This window comes from Orcinus orca, chromosome 9, assembly GCF_937001465.1.
Source record: "Orcinus orca chromosome 9, mOrcOrc1.1, whole genome shotgun sequence".
NCBI lineage: Eukaryota > Metazoa > Chordata > Mammalia > Artiodactyla > Delphinidae > Orcinus > Orcinus orca.
Genome location: NC_064567.1, coordinates 88325040 through 88343964, shown reverse-complemented (window position 1 = coordinate 88343964; position 18925 = coordinate 88325040). Strand labels below are relative to the sequence as shown.

General features: G+C 48.0%; 1 protein-coding gene across 1 annotated transcript in view; it reads right to left on the bottom strand.

Moving 5' to 3' along the window:
- CDHR3 (cadherin related family member 3) overlaps positions 1 to 18925 on the bottom strand; it is a 60485-nt gene that overhangs the window by 31263 nt on the left and 10297 nt on the right. Inside the window, exons 3-6 of the mRNA XM_049714697.1 lie at positions 16416 to 16513; positions 6869 to 6963; positions 5988 to 6092; positions 1138 to 1286 (exon numbers count right to left, since the gene is read on the bottom strand). Coding sequence (XP_049570654.1) covers positions 1138 to 1286; positions 5988 to 6092; positions 6869 to 6963; positions 16416 to 16513 — 447 coding nt within the window. The remainder of the gene's footprint in view (positions 1 to 1137; positions 1287 to 5987; positions 6093 to 6868; positions 6964 to 16415; positions 16514 to 18925) is intronic.

Here is an 18925-nt window from a genome sequence, read left to right as displayed (position 1 = left end):
TGAAGTCCTTTTGGGTGATGTGACAGGGATTTATGAGGTGGTATAGTCTAGGAGTAGGGAAGAGCGCAGCCTTTGGAGTCGGGCAGCTTTGATTTGTATCGCTGCTTCACAACCTACAAGCTGTGAGACCTTGGATGAGTCACTTAACCTGTCCGAGTTTCTCTCCAAGCCTCAGTTTCCTCATCTGTAAAATGTGGATTATGGTAGTTCATTGGGTTGCTCTGCTGGGTACTTAAGATAGAACGCATGTGGATCACGCAGCATCCTGCCTGGTATGGACTAAAAGATGGTCATTAAGAGGGAGAAACTCTCCTTCTCTGCACCAAGATACTTAGATGGGAAAATCTCCGAGGAATCCAGCAGATGGATGTATCAATAGATTGACGCAATCCAATATGGTAACCACTAGCCACGTGTGGCTCTTTAGCACTTGAAATGTGGCTAGGCCAGATTGAGATGCGGTAAGTATAACACACAACGGATTTCAAAGAATTAATATCTCATGAGTAACTTTAAAATCTTGATTACAAGTTAAAGTGATAATATTTTGGATATATTGGGCTAAATAAAATGCCTTATTAAGATTAATTTCACCTGTTTCTACTTTTTGTGGCCACTTTAAAATTACATGTGTGGCTTCCACTGTATTTCTTCTGGACAGTGCTGGTCTGAATCCTCTGTTCAGGAGACTTCAAGGTACCCTCAGGATAGTGAACTCATCCATCCTTAGATGGCCACCTGCCTCAAAGGTGGAGTGGTGATGCAGCTGATGATACAGCTGTCGACACAGGGCCCTGTTCAATGTCCCCAAACCTTATGCCAGCTGCTTTTAATGCACCTATTACAGGGAATTCCCTGGTGGTCCAGTGGTTAGGACTCCATGCTTTCACTGCCGGGGCCTGGGTTCAATCCCTGGTCAGGGAACTAAGATCTCCAAAGACACGAGGTGCGGCCAAAAGAAAAAATACACCTGTTACCCCGATAACTTATGATAGTCTAGACGGAAAGGCATGCCCCAGACCAGAAGACGGAGAAAATATTTGTAAAACAATCCAAATGGCTGAATTAAAGGATGCACATAAGGATGTGTGTGTATGTGTGTGTGTGTGTGTGTGTGTGTGTGTGTGTGTGACTTACACTGATTGATCATGAAATAGCTGTTGACAGTAGTGATGCTGTAGAAGAGGAAGCTGGTAAAACCTTTATCATCAGGGTCCTCAGCTGTGATATTGGCCACAATTGCTCCTGGACCCAGCTCCTCGGGAATCGTGTACACGTGCGTTGGGCTGGAACAGAAATACAGCAGACACAGCTCATTTCAGGGGCACAGGAGGGTGGAGTCTGGGAGGTGGGTATTTTAGTTCGTGCTAAATATAGCGCTGAGCTGTTGGAGTTGCATCAATGTGTTGGGGAGGGAGAGCTCAGCAGCTGAAAGGAGGGGTGACTGGCTTTTGTGTTGCCACAGATCACATCCCTGTGGATGCAAAGAAGTTGCCATGCTGCGATGGCAACGATTTATACCAGCCATGGTCCCTGACTCCACGCAGGCCTGATGCCATTTCAGGTCAGCCTTGGCATTAACATCTTTTAAAAGAAGGATAGTCGGCCTGTCCAGCTGTCTTCTCTTCTCCCAGTTCGTGTGCAGAATTTTCCTGAATTCTTTTAAAAATCCCTCTGGACACAATATCCAAAACTATAACTTCCTGATGCCCACACCATGGCTGCCCCCAGAAGCTGATTACATTGTGAACCTTCTCTATCCCAGGGCCTCTGCTCACTTTTTATTTCCTCCCCCCGCTTATTTTTTTGTTCTGAGGAGGCAGAATTTACACACAGAACGTGTATGCCTTTCCAAGTTGCGTTAACCGTGAGGTCAGCTCTCTGAAGGGAGAAATGAGCCCCACTGGCAGAAGCTAAGGTCAGCGCACTGCCCTCCAAGGATGACTTCTTACAAAGTAAGCCCAAACTGCTAACTTATGCACCTTCCTCAGACCTCTGCTGCCTTGGAAAAGGCCCGAAACCAGACAGATATGTTTGAGGTTTTAACTGCACAACCTGCGTAAATTGAATAATTTTGAATGTACCAAAGGAAGCTTATTGTTTAAAATAACTCTGCAGGAAGTCCTTTTGTGGAGGGAAAATCACTTCAGTGGGACAAATAGTCATCTTTAATTTACCAGTTTCCTAAATTTGGGTTTTCCCATGTGGGATTGTCTTTAAGAGGGGAATGAATACTCTACCTCGGATCTAAAGGATTGCGTTCATTTCATGAGCTCAGAAGGTCTCTGCGGTTCTGTCCCATCATCTGTAGGGCCAGAGGGAGGAGAAAGGGGCCAGGACCTCCAGAGGAGTCAGAGGCAGGCAGAGAACAGCTGGAACCAGGGCCTGCCCAGCCAGGCTGCTCTTGGGATCCTGGGCCGGCCCTCACTCCTGGAGTGACCTCCTGTAGGCTCACTCCATTGATGGGGGACAGTAATCTTGTTCAGGCCAAGAAGCCACCTCAGTGCTCTGGACCTCTCACTACCAGGGGTCCCACAGAAGCTGCCGTTTGTCCATTTACTTACCTGACACACACCGTTGTCAGGGAATCCGTGCTGCCCACCAGTGTCCAGGGTTGGACAAAGTGGGAGGCAGCCGAGGAGGCGGGGTGGCAGGAACCAAAAGCAGAGCCAGAGGAGAGAGGGGGACGGCCCTGGCTCCCCAGGCTGGACTAAGCCCTTATTCCACTGTGTGAGAGACCCTGTTTCTCACGTATTGGATTTTTTCCTTTGGCTGCATTGAGGGGCTTCCGTTAATTTCCAACAGAGATCACTAAGACACCGTGCGACCTTCACAGCCTCGCCTTTGCTACCCCAGGGGTGGTCCCCGCCTTCCTAACTGCCTTCCTGAGCATGCTGGGTCCTCCGGCCACTCCAGACCACTGAATCAGGAGCCAGAGTTTCACCAGATGTGCGGGGTCAGGGGCGGGGTAGCACTTTAAAGTTTGAGAAGGACTATTATGAGGAGTCACCAGAGGTGACAGCCAGAGGCTCCCAGCCTCTCATAGGACAGACAGAGGACACCTTGGGAGAGAAATCCCCTCCTTCCCACCCTCCTTCTTCCCTTCGAAGACAGTGGTTCTCAGCTGCAGATGATTATGTTGTTTGTCACAACTAGAGGAGCAGGCTGCTATCGGCGTGTAGTGAGTCGAGGCCAGGGATGCTGCTAAACAGCCTACGATGCCCAGGACAGCCCCACCGCAGGAAGTATCCCGCTGCAAATGTCAGGAGTGCAGCTGTTTAGGACCCTCATCTGCGGGCTCCTCCAGTCCACGCTGGGCGCTCCGGGAAATCAGGTCCTCGTGAAGAGGACTGATCAGGCTGTTGGTGAAGACACAACTCCCCGGGTACAATATCCTGTCCTTGGCTGACTTGATATTGAGCCTGGCAGGAGATAAAATCTGTGGTTTATTTGGTTTGGGGATCCAAGACCCAAGCATGTATAAAATATCACTTAACTTAGAAGTGTTATCCTTAAACCACAGTAGAAATCTGTTCAAATGCGGTGAAGCCAGGACCCCTGCAGCCCCCCCGACAGGGGAAAGCTCTGATATCACTAATTCCCATACTCTTCTCCCCGTGACACTGGCTCACCAGAGCCTGGACCCAGGGCCACACTCAGGGGAAAGGGTGTGAATCCAGGATGACCTGGGATGGCTTCTGTAAGTCCATAAAGTGTGTCTACACTGCCTCGCGCCAGGTTGAAAAGGACTGTGAATGAATGCAAAAGAAATGGGTAGAAGGGGAGAAAGACCCACCTGCCTGACTCTAAAACAAAGTTCTTTGCAAGAATAGCGAGCACTGTTTGCGAGGTAGAGGGTGAATGTAAGTCGGGTACTCTTATAATAAACTGCCCGACTTTCATAATGGCAGCATCCTGGAGTGCACATCACGAGAACATGAAACGTTCAGCATTTGTCACCACCCGGGAGAAAAATGGTGAGGCATTTTCAACAGCAGAAATAGTACTTGCTTTGGTTGTATTTCATTGCAGGACCTTAACAAATAGTAGAGATAGAAGAGTTGTTTCCACATTTTGCATTTCTAACTTCACACTCAAACTCAGTCTACTTGAGTCCATTTGAGGATTTAATTTTGTTCATCCTAAATTAAATAACTTATGGTTAGTCCTAGCACTGATTTGGGAGAAAAGAAGGATGATGGTTCAAGGGAACCAGGAAACGCTCAAAGTTAGTACCTAGTTTGAAACTGAGCAAACTTGTTGAAAGTGAGGATGGCTGAGGGACTAGCTTGGCTCTAATTGAGCAGCCCTGGCAAAGTAGGGCAGCCATCCTGCCCCAAATCCTGCCTCACATCCTTCTAGATCACAGGCTCTCCCAGACCCATCCTTACCAACATCCAGGGAACACTGTTTGAAATTAAGTCGACTGTTTTTTTAAAAAATGGTTAGACAGTCACAGAGGTCATGCTTCCTTGTCTGGGATGGAGCCTAACAGGTTCATCTCTCAAACCAAAAATGAGAACCAGAGTTCCAGAGCAATCTCTGGGGGACCCCAACAAACAGCCAGGGTCATGTTCTCTTTCTGCTGAGGCCAATTGCTTTATTTTGGAAGATGTAGTCCAAACCAGATGGCCTACACGTTCTGCCCCTTGGGCGAACTGATTATTTTCCCCTTTGCAGGCCCATTAGTCTGCTTTCCCACCTCACAGACTGGGGGTGTGGAGAGGGCATCGCAGAACGTGTCAGCTCTAGCCCCACCGCCATCGCCTTCCTCTGGGGGATCACTGATGAATCCGCATTGCTGTGTTGGCCAATACTTGAGTCCGAATCCAGGCTGGGATGTCACAATTATTTATAAACTGCCTGTACTGTGTTCCTGGAAGAGCCCGTCAGCAGAAATGCACTGCACCGTCCTGCTGAGCTTAACCCGGCAACAAGCATTTTGTGGGAGTGCCTCTGCTGCTGCTCCCTCCATGTTGACACTCAGCAACTGGGCTGTAGACTGTGATAACGGCCAGAAGTTTCACAATTGTGGTGTGTTTTGCCAAAAGGCACTTGGTTAGCCTGTGAGTGGAGTTGCTTTAATACCTCAATCTCGGAATACTTTTGCAAGCATTCTACATAGGTCTGGGGCCCAGTGGCTTTTGGTTGGTGGAGTCTCCCGAGCTGAATGTATTCCATGAATACAGTGAACCCAGGCAGGGGAGTTTGCCAGTTTTCTTGTGGCTGGTTCCTGAGCCTGGCTCAGCAACTGTGGGGTACGGTGGGGGGTGGAGTCTTGTAACCAGTAACCAGGCTGTTTGCAGGGTCACATGCCAGCTCAGAATCCCATCTGCCCCTCCTAAATCCTTGTCTGTGACAGGCTCTGGTCTCGCCTTTGTGCCTGGGCTGGTGCCGGGCGCATTCCCACAGGCTGCCTCTACCAGATTCACTTACCTTCCTCACGTCTGTTGGATGGAGGAGCTGCCAGACAAGGCAGATCTCCTTTCTGAATCCACCACAACAGGAGGAAACTTAGAGCACCCAGCAGTGGGCAGGCCCCTTAGGCACCATCGAGACAGCCCTTTCCTCAGTCGGAGAGGATGACCTCCTGACAGTGGGCTTTATGGAGCCTGGACTGATGACGTGCTCTAGGATTCTGCCGTTATTAGCGGTGAGCCTCCTATCCTACGAGTACCCGCCTTCTGCCTTCTGCATGTGCCCAGTGGCAAGCCTTGCACCAGGGGCGTGGTGTCTGGCCTCCACCCCTTCCCCACCATACCCAGAATCCCATGGTGCACACGTCTGTGGGGTGTGGAGACGGGGGGAACAGAGGTGGAAGATGTTAAGTCTGGAGGTCCAGGTAAATGAGCCTCTTACCTCTCCTCCAGGCCAGAGCAAAGGGCAGCCCTCTGCCTTGCATGAAGTGTGTCTGAGGCAGCTCAGCCACTTAAGAGACATGGTACCCCCTGGCCCACGGAGACCCCCTCCCAAGCCCTCAGGCCTACCTGGTAAAGCGAGGGATCTCATCATTGATATTCACGATGTTCACCTGCAGCTCCATGGAGGTTCTGAGCCCTTCGCTATCTCTCACTTCCACGATGAGATGGTACCTGTCAGGAAACAGCCCAAGTCAGGGAGTCAAGCTTTGCTGACATGACTGCAAATGGGGTGGGGGGAGGGAGGGAGGAAAGTGTCCTTCCGCTTTCTGGCCACCCCCCTCCATATCCCCCTGCAGAGTCAGATCTGCTAGGTCTACCCTTCTTTCCTCATCTCTAAAACCCCACCCCTCCATTTCTCATCCTATAGTTATTACTGACGGCTGCCATCTCCCGCCCGCCACGTTGCACACCCTTTCTCCATCCTCGCTCCCATTATCTTGGCAAAGTGCCTCATCCACCCACGTAAGGAAACTGAGGCTGCCATGGATTAGATAACTAGCCCTGCTTCTCACACCTGCTGCAGATCCCAGAGCCAAACCTGTGTGGACCCCAAGGCCTGTGTGTTTTCACCCTCAAACGCTGGCTACTCCTCATCTCTTTCCCCAGAGGCCTGCTCACCTCCACCATTCTGCTCTGATGTCGGCGAACAGCTCTGACAGCTGCCTCTCCAGAGACAGAAGGGCATCTGAGGCAGTCCTCCGGATGCTTCAGGGGCCCCCTCCCACACCTTCGCTCTTGTGATCCAGAGATGTAGATTTTGGGTGGGAAGGAGGCCTTCAGATAATGGCCTTACTCCTGATCCCTCTTTGGAGCTCACTACCCTCTGAACCTAGCAGTAAGGCAACAGACCACTCAGGGCCTCCGCAGCTGCCCTCAGTCTGCACTAGGCCTGTTCCTTGGACACTCAGATAAAAGGTACTTCAAGCAAAGTCATTGGCAAAGGCTACCTGCTGTGTCCTGCTTCAAAGTCAAATTCTGTTGTGGAGAAGAGGGTCCCATTAGCAGACATTCTGAAACTCTTTGAAGGGGAAATCAGGAAATACTAAAACACAAGGAAAAAAAATATTACTAAGCACACCTATGTAGCTTTCCCCAAGAGATGAGTTTGTTCACTTCCCATTTTATATTCTTGGCCCGTGCAACTTTTTTTTTTTTTTAAAGGGCACGCTATTTATTTATTTATTTATTTATTCTTGGCTGTGTTGGGTCTACGTTTCTGTGTGTGGGCTTTCTCTAGTTGCGGCGAGCGGGGGCCACTCTTCATCGCGGTGCGCGGGCCTCTCACTGTCACAGCCTCTCTTATTGTGGAGCACAAGCTCCAGACACACAGGCTCAGTAGTTGTGGCTCACGGGCCTAGTTGCTCCGCGGCATGTGGGATCTTCCCAGACCAGGGCTCGAACCCGCGTCCCCTGCATTGGCAGGCAGATTCTCAACCACTGCGCTACCAGGGAAACCCTCACGCAACATTTTTGATGTATCAGGATGAGGCCCAAATGGGCAGTTCTCAGGCTTAATGGTTCTTGATTCAAGAAGGCTCTGGATCAGTTGGTCTGAGCCTCTGACCCTGATCGGCTACACCCTGAGAAGCTGGTCACTGGATCCTGCTTCAATTACAGAAAACACACATAAACAGCTCCCTGCTTCTGAGTCCAGCATACTTATCCCCATCACTGTATTCTCACTTCTGCTTCCCAGGACAACTTCTGGCTTTGATTTGGTGTCTTGGCTTTAACCAACACTCTTTCAACACAGCTCCCATGCATTAGGAAATAGGACAGTACTAAAGCAAATACTATCTGGTCTCTTTCCTTAAAAGAACTCAGGATACGGTGCAGTGTGAAAATGTTCACAAAGCATCATTCATTACAATGATGGCAGGGAAAAGGAAAGAGACAAGTGTTAGAGAGAATGAACCTTAGCAGGTACTAGAGTCCAAGTTGGAAGCTGGTTTGGGATGTAGACGCGTTTTTTAACATCCCATCTCAGGGCTATCTATGGCCTCTGGTCAAGCCTTTGCACATCCTGGGGAGTTGAGGGTCTGTCCTCCTTGGTTCCCAGTGCTCAGCCCAGCTCTCTTGAGGACCCCTTGCCCAGCACCAGTTGGTCTGATAAGGACACAGGCTTCTTTGCACATCCCACTGAGGGCCAGCCCATAGGAGGCCCACCCCTGTCCGTCCACGGGTGCTTGTCAGAATTGCTTCCTTGCTCCCATCGTGGAGTCAAGAAGCAGGGGAAGGCCCTGGATCAGAAGAGCTGAGTCCAAGCTCTGGTTCTCACCTCAGGACCTGGGACAAGTCCCTTCCTTGCCTGTAACTTAGGGCTGAGACCACCAACAGCTCGTCCGCATTATGGTAAGGATTAAATCGGAAGGCACACTGGAAAACGTGAAGGGCTGCGCGGCAACACGTGAGGCTTACGTATTTATAGCCATCTGTTCCAAAGGGCTTTAAGGGCAGAAGGTTTCATTATTTCCCACTAGGGTGAGGGATGATCTCTGGATCAGATCATAAGTGGAGGTTATGCAACCAGAGCCACAGCCCCTGAAGTCTAGAATCAAAGGAAACATCAGCCGAGCTTTCCAACCCAGTGATTTGCTGTGTAGTGATCGCAGCTGAGCTCCCCGTAGAGGAGAGAGAACGCACAGAAAATAGATGAAAGCTCTCCTTTGGGGCCAATGTAAGATTTTTAAACGATTTTTTAATGTGTTTACTGTCCGTTTATTATTTAATAACATTTTTCTAATTGTAATAAACATATTTTTAACCAAAAAACTGGGACCGAAAAGTCTAAAAAAGAAAATATTAATCACCTGTAAAATCTCATCATTTTCATGAAGTCTTCTGTTCTTTTCTATGCAAACATACGCCCTCCAAAAAATTGAGATGATGTTCTAACCACAATTATAATATTTTGTTCTTTTTATTTGTAGCTTGAGCATTGGTCCATATTCTTGTCTCATTTTATAGACTGGTTGGTTAATGACGATATGGCCTTCTACTGTAAGGGCTTATTTTACTAAGTCTTTCTTGCTGGTTACTTAGGTGCTTCCAACCCATTTTTAAGAGGAAATATTTGGGCAATGCCAAGAAGTGCCCTTCTCCCAGCTACCCCGCCCTCCAAATTGTATAAGCACCTTGACAGCACTCAGAGGTGTGATGTTTAAATCCCAAGCCCCCCACCAACTCTCCAGCTCACTGCCCGGGCCTGCAGCTGGCAGCGCGTGGAGCTGTCCTGGCTCTGTGAGCAGAGCCTTTCCTGCAGAGAATCCTCACATATCCACATATCAGAGGCTCAAGCTGGATGTGCTGGAATGGCAGAGTTCAGAGACCCCGGCAAGGCATTTACTATATGCACCTGAATCGGGATGCCTTTCCACATGTGTTTTAAAATGCTCTAGGAGATAGGTCCCCGGAGCTGGTTGTTTCCCAAACAGTGCAAGGTCTTGGGATATGGAGGTGACAGACAGCCCTGCTCTGCCAAAGATGATGGTCAATCGAAGGAACATACAGAGAAGATGTGGGACAGGTGCTCCACAAGGGATAAATGTAGGATATTAGGGCAACAGAGAAGGCAGCCTCTTAGACCCATCCGGAACATGAGTCACACATTGGGGCAGTTGAGTCGTGAAGTGGCTCTGGATCCAGGCTGGAGCCAGACTGCTGAATCTGAATCCTGGTTCTACCATTTTATGAGAGCTTGTGCAACAAAGAGGAATAATAATAAGGCATGCCCCATGGGGAGATCACGTAAAGTTCTAGAACAGTGCCTAGCAGAGGTAAGCTGTCCATGTATGTTAACTAGTACTGTCCAGTTAGAATGTGAGATCCATGAGGGAAGGGGCTTCATTTTATTCACTGCTCTATCCCTATGCCTAACACATACTAGGTGCTCAATAAATATTTGTTAAATGTTCAATATTGGGGCTTTCTTCTCGCGTATTTCCCATCTGAGACCCCCATTCCCACCTTAAAGGATCTTAAAAAGGCAACAACAAAAACGTTGCCAACCTTTATAAAAAGTCTGTTTCAATTTGGTAATGCTGGACTTGGGTATGAAATCGTCCTCCAGTCTCAGCAAGCAAGAAAAAAGCAACAGCAGCAGACAGAAAGGGGAGAGAGCTGTAGGATTAGAACACGGGGAATTTCTTTTAAATTTTTATTAAGAGGCTGATTTCCTGGAATCCCGATTTTTTTTTTTTCTTTTAGAGCCAGGATAATTTCCTTTATCCCTGAACCTACGAGCTTCTGTTAATGGGAGTAGCAGTTTGGTACTTAGAAAGGAGATAATATCCATAGACTAAAAATATTATGTCATGTGGCCATTTGCCAGCGACTCAGCAAAGCTTTCTGTAAAACCTGGCATTCTCTTCCCTTTTTAAAGGCTTGTTTAATCAAAGCTGCTCCCTTGATATTCGTTCTTGGAAAACAGAAATTAAATAGGATGAAAAGCAACGGCAGCCCCTCTCTGCTCCAATACTGGCTAAGAAAAGTCCTGAGTAATCAGATCAATTCTGTGAACAAATGCTTGTCAGACAAGCTTTCGAGCGTCCCCGCAGGGAATATTCCTTTACCGTCACCCCAGGTTTCTCTCTTTGCAGCCCCTTGGCGGCAATGTTTTGCTCACGGACACAGAGCTTCGGGGTGGAGAACGATGAGCAGGCTTCCTGCCCAATTCATCCTTTATTGTGCCACCGGTGCGGAGAGAAAAAAGGCTGCGAGGGAGCTGGCCCAGTTTCCTGAAATGTCAGGCTCCCTGGGGAGGGCACGCCACCTCCGGGCCGGCACCCGCCCCCGCCGCTACAGCTGGAGTCACGGGCGAATAATGATCCAACCTGTGCTGATTTGCAGCCCTCGGTTGCTTTCGGGCCTGCAGTGGAATCAAGCGACAAGAATTCAGCCTCCCAGCTCGTAGGAAGAGAGCAGTCAATTTCCAGGGGCCAAGTTTCCAGGGGGAAGCAGGACCTCTATTCCTCCCAAGTCCAGGGAGTGCCAATGACCCTACCAGCCACTGAGAACATGCCCCCAAGCCCACCCAGAGGGCCCAGACAGGCAGCATCTCTCTACTGGGCCAGGGCAAGTTATAAAGATGACGCCACGGTCCTATTATTTTTCAGTGTAAGCTGAATGTTTTATAAAAGCCTCAATTCCTCTCTTTTCCCCCATTCCACCCCAAAGCAGCTCAGAGGTGGGAGGTGGGGGACGGGAGTGGGAGGGAAGGGCGCCTAGGAGGAAAAAAACAGCTACCATAAAAAAACCTACTGCAAGCCCTTAACTCAACTGGGCTCTGCTTGTGTGTGTTATTATCATGAGGGTGAGCTAGGTGGGTTATAGACAAATATTTGTTTTTAAGAAGAGCCACATGTATAAATGCAACATGCTATAGATATGTAAAGGATGCAATCCTTTACTGAGGAAGCTGCAGATCTTCCTGTATTCTGTCAGTCTTTTTCCGTGATCAGCCTGGGTCCTGTTCTTTGATTCAGGCGTCGCTAATCTTAAGAACAATGATGCCCTTCTATTTGAGGAAGTATCTCTCCCGACGTATGAACCATCATCAGTGGTGGTGTATTTGGAGTGGGAATTTTCAAATAGCACTGCTTGTTCCCTTTTCAAGCATTCTCACGAGGACCTGGAGTATAAAGCGTTTTGTAAAGACTTCCAGCGGAGACTCCTGAGTTAGGCAGATGCCTGGGGGGCAGTGAATAGTAGGGGTGTGGGTGGGTGGGTGGAAGGCGATGAGCAGAATCCCTTGATTTTCACTGGCATTATCTGGCCCAGGCGAGGGCCTCAGATCCTTCCCTCGCCAGGAAATAGGGGGCTGCTCAGGGGACCTGAAAACTTCCATCCAGTGGGACTGACAGTCATCTGCTGATCACTCTACTCTCAGGAAGACTGCAAGGTGATGCCACTTCTCAGAGCCATGAGCAAGATGGAGGTGGAGAGAGAATTGCTTCCCCTGCTGCCCTCCTGGTAGCCCAGCTGGTAGCAAGGTTATTGCTCTTTTAATTTCATCCTTTGTCTGCCCTGGTGGAGACAAAGCACATTTCACTTTATGCAAAAGTCCTTCCCTAATGGAAAGGCCAAGAGAAAGCCCCTTAATGGAAGAATTGCTGCACTAGATCACTTTGCCTCCAGCTGCGAAACTGATTAACGTCCTTCGAGTCTCCAAGGAAGCTCTGCTGCAGTCACGGTGGCCATTTCCAAGCATGAGGGGCGGGGAGTGTGGGAGTTGGGTGGGAGGGAGTGGGCCCCAGAGAGCCTCCTTCAGGAGGTGGAGAAAGGGCAGGCAGAAATGCCAGTAAATCTAATTATTCACACAGGGACCGTCCTGCGCGTCTCTGTGTCCTGATGCTTTGCCTCTGAGCCTCCTCCATCTGCACCCATCACAGCACAGAAGGTGCACCGGCAGGGGAGCGAATGCTGGGCCCCAGCCACACCGTCCAGCACAGAGGCCACCAGCGACGGGCACCTGTGACCGCAGAGCATCTGCACTGTGGCTGGTCCAAAAGGAGATGAGCTTTAAGTGTAAAATACACGAGTCCGAAGAGATACTATGAAAAAAAGGATGTATAGTATCTCACGAGTCATTTTTATGTTGATTATATGTTGAAATGATAATAGTTTGGATATATGGAGTTCAACTGTATTAAAATGAATTTCACCTGTTTCGTTTTACCTTCTTGATGGGGCTACTAGAACATTTAAAGGCACAGCACTAATTTCTGGCTCACAGTCTAGCTCTATTGGTCAGTGCGGGTCCAAACAATGTACGACCACATGCTTTAGAACTTTCTTTAAAAGGGAGGGAGCAAATACCAGTGGTTTCTGTATTAGCCCCAATTTTGCACAATCTGTGACAAACACAGTTTCACTTTATTAAGCTGGATGAGGGTGGAGGATTTGTTGTAAAAGAGTTGCAGGTTCCAGAGGTGTCCTAGAGCTAATATTTAATTTATCCTTCCTCCTCTAGTCGCTGCCATGAGCAAGGTGACTCCTGGAACCCACCAGGTAAGATGACAGGCACAAACCAAGCCCAGGTGGCTTCCTGCACATGCTTTGGTATTTTATTAAAGTCTGTGCTTGTTTACTCAGGTCAGTGGTTCTCCAAGGGCAGAATGCATCAGAATCACCTGGGAAGTTTGTGGTCCAATTCAGCATTCCGATGCAGAGTCTAGGAATCTGCGTTTTTGAAGCATCCTAGGTATGTTCTCATGCAGGGGCTTGAAAACCCAATGAGAAGCACTCATAAACCAGTGTTCCCAGCCTTTCTGACCGGAACAGTCACCCAAGGTATCTGGCAAATCTGTAGATTCCTGGCCCCATCTCAGACCCACAGAATCCAAAACTCCAAGGGAGAGACCTGGGGAGTGTGGGAAACAGTGTCTTAAAGCCGTAAAATAAGTCAGAGAAAGACACGTAATGGATGATATCACTTAGTGTGGAATCTAAAAAATACAACAAACTAGTGAATATAACAAAAAAGAAGCAGACTCACAGATATAGAGAAGAAACTAGTGGTTACCAGTGGGCAGAGGGAAGAGGGGGCGATTTAGGGGGAGGGAGTTACGAGGTACAAACTATTAGGTATTAAATAAGCTACAAGGAGATATTGTACAACACGGGGAATGTAGCTGATATTTTATAATAACTCTAAATAGAGTATAACCTTTAAAAATGGTGATTCACTATATTGGACACCTGTAACCTATAATATTACATAATATTGTACATCAACTATACTTCGATTGATTAAAAAAAAAAAAAGCAGCGGTTCTCAGCCCTGGCAGCACAAGAGATCACTGGGTGGGGTGCTTTAAAAACCTGATGTCTGGGCCACACCCCAGGTCAATCACATCAGACTCTTAGGGTGTGGGACCCAGATCTCTGTGCTTTTGCAAGTTCCTCTGGTGGTTTCAATTTACAGCCACGGTTGAGAAGCACAGGTTTGGTCAATAGCAAATTAACCCATCTCCTTTCTCCTTGTAGGGAGCAAAATATATCATTTAGTACCACCAAGAGGGCAGAATAAACTGTCTATGTACAAAGGCCGTGGCATGTTACTTCCTGAACTGTTATTACCTTTTGCTAGTCTGAGAAAGGTTCCTTCTAGGTTATGTTCACTGCTCCTGAGGGCTGGCTGCTGACTTTCTGTGCAGCTGTCAGTTCCAGCACAGGTGTTAAATACTTCATTAACGATTTCTGCTGCAGTGCCCCCTCCCCAAACAATCCTAAACTCACTGCAGAAGCCACAGTTGCAGCCACCCGGCTCCAGGTTCCAAGGGCCTGCAGCTGCTCTCCGATATCTTTGGATGGCATTACATTTTCTTTTAAGGGAGCAACACCTACTGTATTTGCTCCCCACCTGGGCTGCTTCCCTTCATCTGAAAGGGTAACAACCTGACTTAGGAGGTATTTTTGAAAGGGCCATGACCTTATTCCTTCTGCCTAATTTTCGAAATATATATTGAAATGGAGATTTAAAAATAAATATTTTTCTTCACAGCCGAGATTCCTTCCACTCTGCCCCCACTGCATCTTGTACAAACTTTATAGTAATGATCTTATTGAATTATCATTATTTGGTGTATGCATGAATGTCTCCCATCCAGACTGTAAACTTCTTGAGGTACAAAGATGTGTCTTATTCGTCTTTGTATCCAAAGCATCTAATAGAAAGCCTGGCACATAGTGGATTCTTGGTAAATGTTGAAGTGAATTAAATGTATAAGTGTGGTACTGTGCTTTGGGTTGCTGACTTAATGTCCATCCAGAATCTCTTTTCCCCTGGTCACCACCAAGCAACAGTGGCCATAAGACACAGTTCTGGCCATTGAGAAGTAAGCAGAAGACCCCTGGGTAGGGTTTCCAGGAGGGTCTTGGTTTCCCCAACAAAAAAGGGACAAACTGGGTTGGCCTGCCTCCTTTATCCTGTACCCCATCCTGCTTTCTTTTTCTCTTCTTCTTCCTGCCTGGAACTTAGAAGTAAAGCCTGGAGGTACAGCAGCCATCTTGTAATCATGAGGTTAACAAAGGGAGAACAAAGCCAACATACACTGGATGAAATAGCAGAAAGATAGGAAGAGCCAAGGTTGCTGAGAGTAGCAGCTGTGCCAGCCCTGGACTGCTTGTGTGCCTGCCTCTGGTCTTCTTGTTATGGAAGGAAAACAAATCTCATATCCACCACTGTGGTTAAGTTTTCTGTTACTTTCAGACAAACACATTTGTAAGTTATAGAACAAGTGTGTTATTAATAAGTACGCATTTAAAGCACCTAGTATTGCTCTTAGCAGGTAGTAGGGACCCACTAAGTGTTTGCATATTAATCACTTATTCATGCAGATAGAATCTTGGATGAACGAATGGGTTGATTGGTTGTTTTTTTGACAGAAGGATTGTCTTCCAATGATAACAAATTATTCCCTAACTTAAGACATGTTCAATAATCTTAAAACAGCTTTGTTGCGAACCCTGTAGAACCATATTCTATTGGTTCTGGAGTTCATTCCCAAAGCTCCCTCCTGTTAGAGAAAGTAGTCCAGTTGAAGCTGCAAATCATGCAGCAAAGGCAGAGACAGCCTTCTGGCGTTGCCAATTCCCCAGGTGTCATAGTTCAAGAATTCTCTTCTCTGTACGGTGGGTTTGCTGGAGTTTCGTCTGCTCCAAGATTAGACAGGTGGCATTAGCTTTGGTTTTTTCCTCTCCAGCCTGGGCTGCCCAGCTGCGTTGGGTACGCAAGCTGGGAGCTGTGCACCCACCCATCGGTGGGCAGAGCTGGGAGCTGAGGCATCCTTGCCCAGGGATAAGCTAAGAGGCTTCTTGGCCTGAGTGTTAGTGGTTACAAGAGCTCCACTGGCAGCCCCCTTAAGGAAACTGATTAAAAAGGTGGGGATCAGCAGTCTCAGACTGAACCACGAGGCAATGCTGCAGGACCCAGTCTCCTGCTTTTCTCTGTGGAAATCCTCCTTTTCTTCGGAACTCCTGGGACTGTCTTCTAATTTTCTTTTAAAACTAGGCTCCAAGCAGCTTGTCTTCATCTCTTGAAAAGGAAGTGTTAATGCCTGCCTTTGAGGTATACATTTTAGGCTTATTTTTAGAATAATATAGCTGGCTTTTTATCACCTTAGAATTAAAAAAATATTGAACAATTTTGATACACCAGGCACTGGACTAAGTGGCTTTATGTGTGTTATCTAAAACTAACCATCCCCCTACTATGGTAGGTGCTATACTATTATTCTTCCATTTTATAGATGGAGAAATTGAAGCTCAGAGAGATTAAGAACTTGTCCAGGATCACACAGAGCCATGGATCCAATGTGGGGTGTCTGTCCCCAGAAGCCCCTCACCCATTCCAGCCTCCCTGGGGCTCTGTGCCTGGCAGTGGACAGCAGATTCCTCCCACTGCCCCCACCCAGCCCACCCCGCTGAGACTCCAGGCTCCTGTGTCAAAGACCACACAGAAAAGCCCCTCTGCAGTTTAGCAAGGAGACTTACACCGAGGGGTGTGTTTTGCCTTGTGTCTTCTGGATCGAAGGCCTCCACCTGGTAAATGAATCCAGGCTTTGCTCCTTCCACTATGTAGAGGTCTAGACCTATACCGGCATGCAAAGGGGAAAAAAGAAACATTTTATTAAATAAAACAAACGAGGAATTCCCAAACCAGGACAGCCATATCGAGCTAAGCACTGGGGGAAAGAAGAAAGCAGTGATTAAGGCCATGAGTAAGACCACTGACCAGCTTGCATGGGTGGATCCATTTATGGGACTTAAGAAAGAGCTAGGATTGACCAAGCTGGTGTCAAGTCTTTATGTATCTCCCGGGTTGAGAGGTAACTAGGGTACTGTTGTTTGTGGGGGAGGGGAGTGATAAGGACAGAGAGGTGGAAAGTAACCCAGTGGGAACCTCCAGTGTGAGTTCCAGATCCACTTTCACGTGCAAATTCCTCCTAAACCGAGCCTAGGTCACCCCTCAAGTGCACTTAGCATCTCAGCAGAAATGAGTCCCTGAAATGAGAGGCCTTATAGTGGAACAGAGAGAATATGGAAAAAAGGAGAGGGAGGGAGACAAAGGTTCAGGAAAGGGACCACACATGGATTCCGTCTACTTCAGAGTTCTCGGCCGGCAGGGTGAAGAGGGAGCAGACAGGGTCACTAGCACCACCAGCCTTGCCCGAGGGACCGCCATGCTCTGTCCTGGCATCTCTTTCTGAGAAGCTTTCTGAGAGATGACTGAGAACGTTAACATTAACTCACTCTTTTGGAGACACTATGCTGAGGACTTATGTTTCCTCCTTTCGTCTTCACAACAGCCCTGTAAAGTAGGTATTGTAGTTATCTCCACTTTACAAACAAGGACACAGGCTCAGAGAATTTGTGAGGTTGTCTCAGCTTCTAAGTAATAGAATCACAATTCAAACCCAGGCCATCTTACATCCAAGCTCCAGCGTACATTTGCTTTGATCACTGCTCAGGCTTTCATTCAAAAAAATATTGACTGAGTTCTCACTATGTACCAAACGCAGATCTACATATTGGGAGTACAGCCATTCACAAAACACAAAACCCTGCTGTCATGAAGCCTGCATTTTAGTGGGGAGATATAGAAAATAAAATAAATGAATGAAATACGTGAATGTTACTGAGCAATGTTACGGAGACGAATCAGGGATAAGGCATGTGGTGAGTTGGGTTACCATGTTAAATAGAGTGCTTCTGGAAGGTTCACTGACATTGGAGTCAAGATTCTTAAAGAAAGGAGGAGACAGAGATGCAGGGGAAGGGGCAGAGGAAACGGTGGATGCAAAGATGCCGGGGTAGGGCGTGCCTGGGATATTCACAGACAGGTGAGGAGGCCGGGACTGCGGCAGCAGAGGAGTGAAGGGGAGAAGTGTTGGAGAGGAGATGGGGTTTGGAAGGGGCTCATCGGATCTGATAGGACCTTAGGGAGACTCTGGTTCTCCTTGTGAGGGAGATGGGAAGTTCTTGCAGGGTTTTAAGCAGAGAAGTGCCTTGATTTAACCGATGTTTAAGAATATCCCTCTGGCTGTCGTAAGAAGAATCAACTAGAGGGGGCAAGGGCAGAGCAGGAGACCGATTAGGTGGCCACTGCCGTGATCCCGGTGAGCCATGCTGGGGTTGCTGGGCAGAGGTTGGATTCTGCATAAACTTAGAAGCTGGCAGGATTTCCTAAATGGGTTTGATGTTGGGTGTGAAAGACAGAGGGGAATCAAGGGTAACTGTGAGGTTTTGGCGCATGAAACTGGAAAGATGGAGTTGCCAGTAACTAAAATGGGAAAGATGAGAGAAGCAGATTTGGGCTGGGATGGTGGGGAGGGAGACGGGAGTCAAGAGTGGTTTGGGGGCACATTAAGTCTGAGATGTCAGATTCTAACACCAGTTCCAGTGTGTGTCTAGGGGAGTTCCCACACGACCAAGCAATTCTCCAACACCAGCTGCGTGTCCCACAACTCAACTCGATTCTGACACTGTCTACCCAGAGATAGCGTCAGATTCCACAGCTGCAGGGCTCCATCATACAAGACAGCCCCTGCCCCTTCAGATGCCCATCACACGTCCAGGTGGTCACCTGTGCTTCTGACCAACCGGCTCTAGATGGGAGGTTCCCACAACCCCCTCCTCGGGTTCCAATAATTTGCTAGAGGGGTTTGCTGTCTAGTGAACACAGGGAAACATTTTACTTACTAGATTATTGGGTTATTATAAAAGGGTATAAGTCAGGATCAGCCAGATGGAAGAGATGCATAGGGCACAGTATGGGAAAGGGGCAGAGGGTTCCCATGCCCTCTCCAGGCACCCACTCTCCCCAGGTTCCACGTGTTCACCAACCCGGAAGCTCTCTGAGCCCTGTTCTTTTGGGCTTTTATGGAAGCTTCATTGCGTAGGCACGACTGATTAAATCATTGGCTATTAGTGACTGAACCCAATTTAACTCAATCTCCAGCTCCTCCCCCCTCTCCACTGTCCAACCTTCTAATCATATGGTT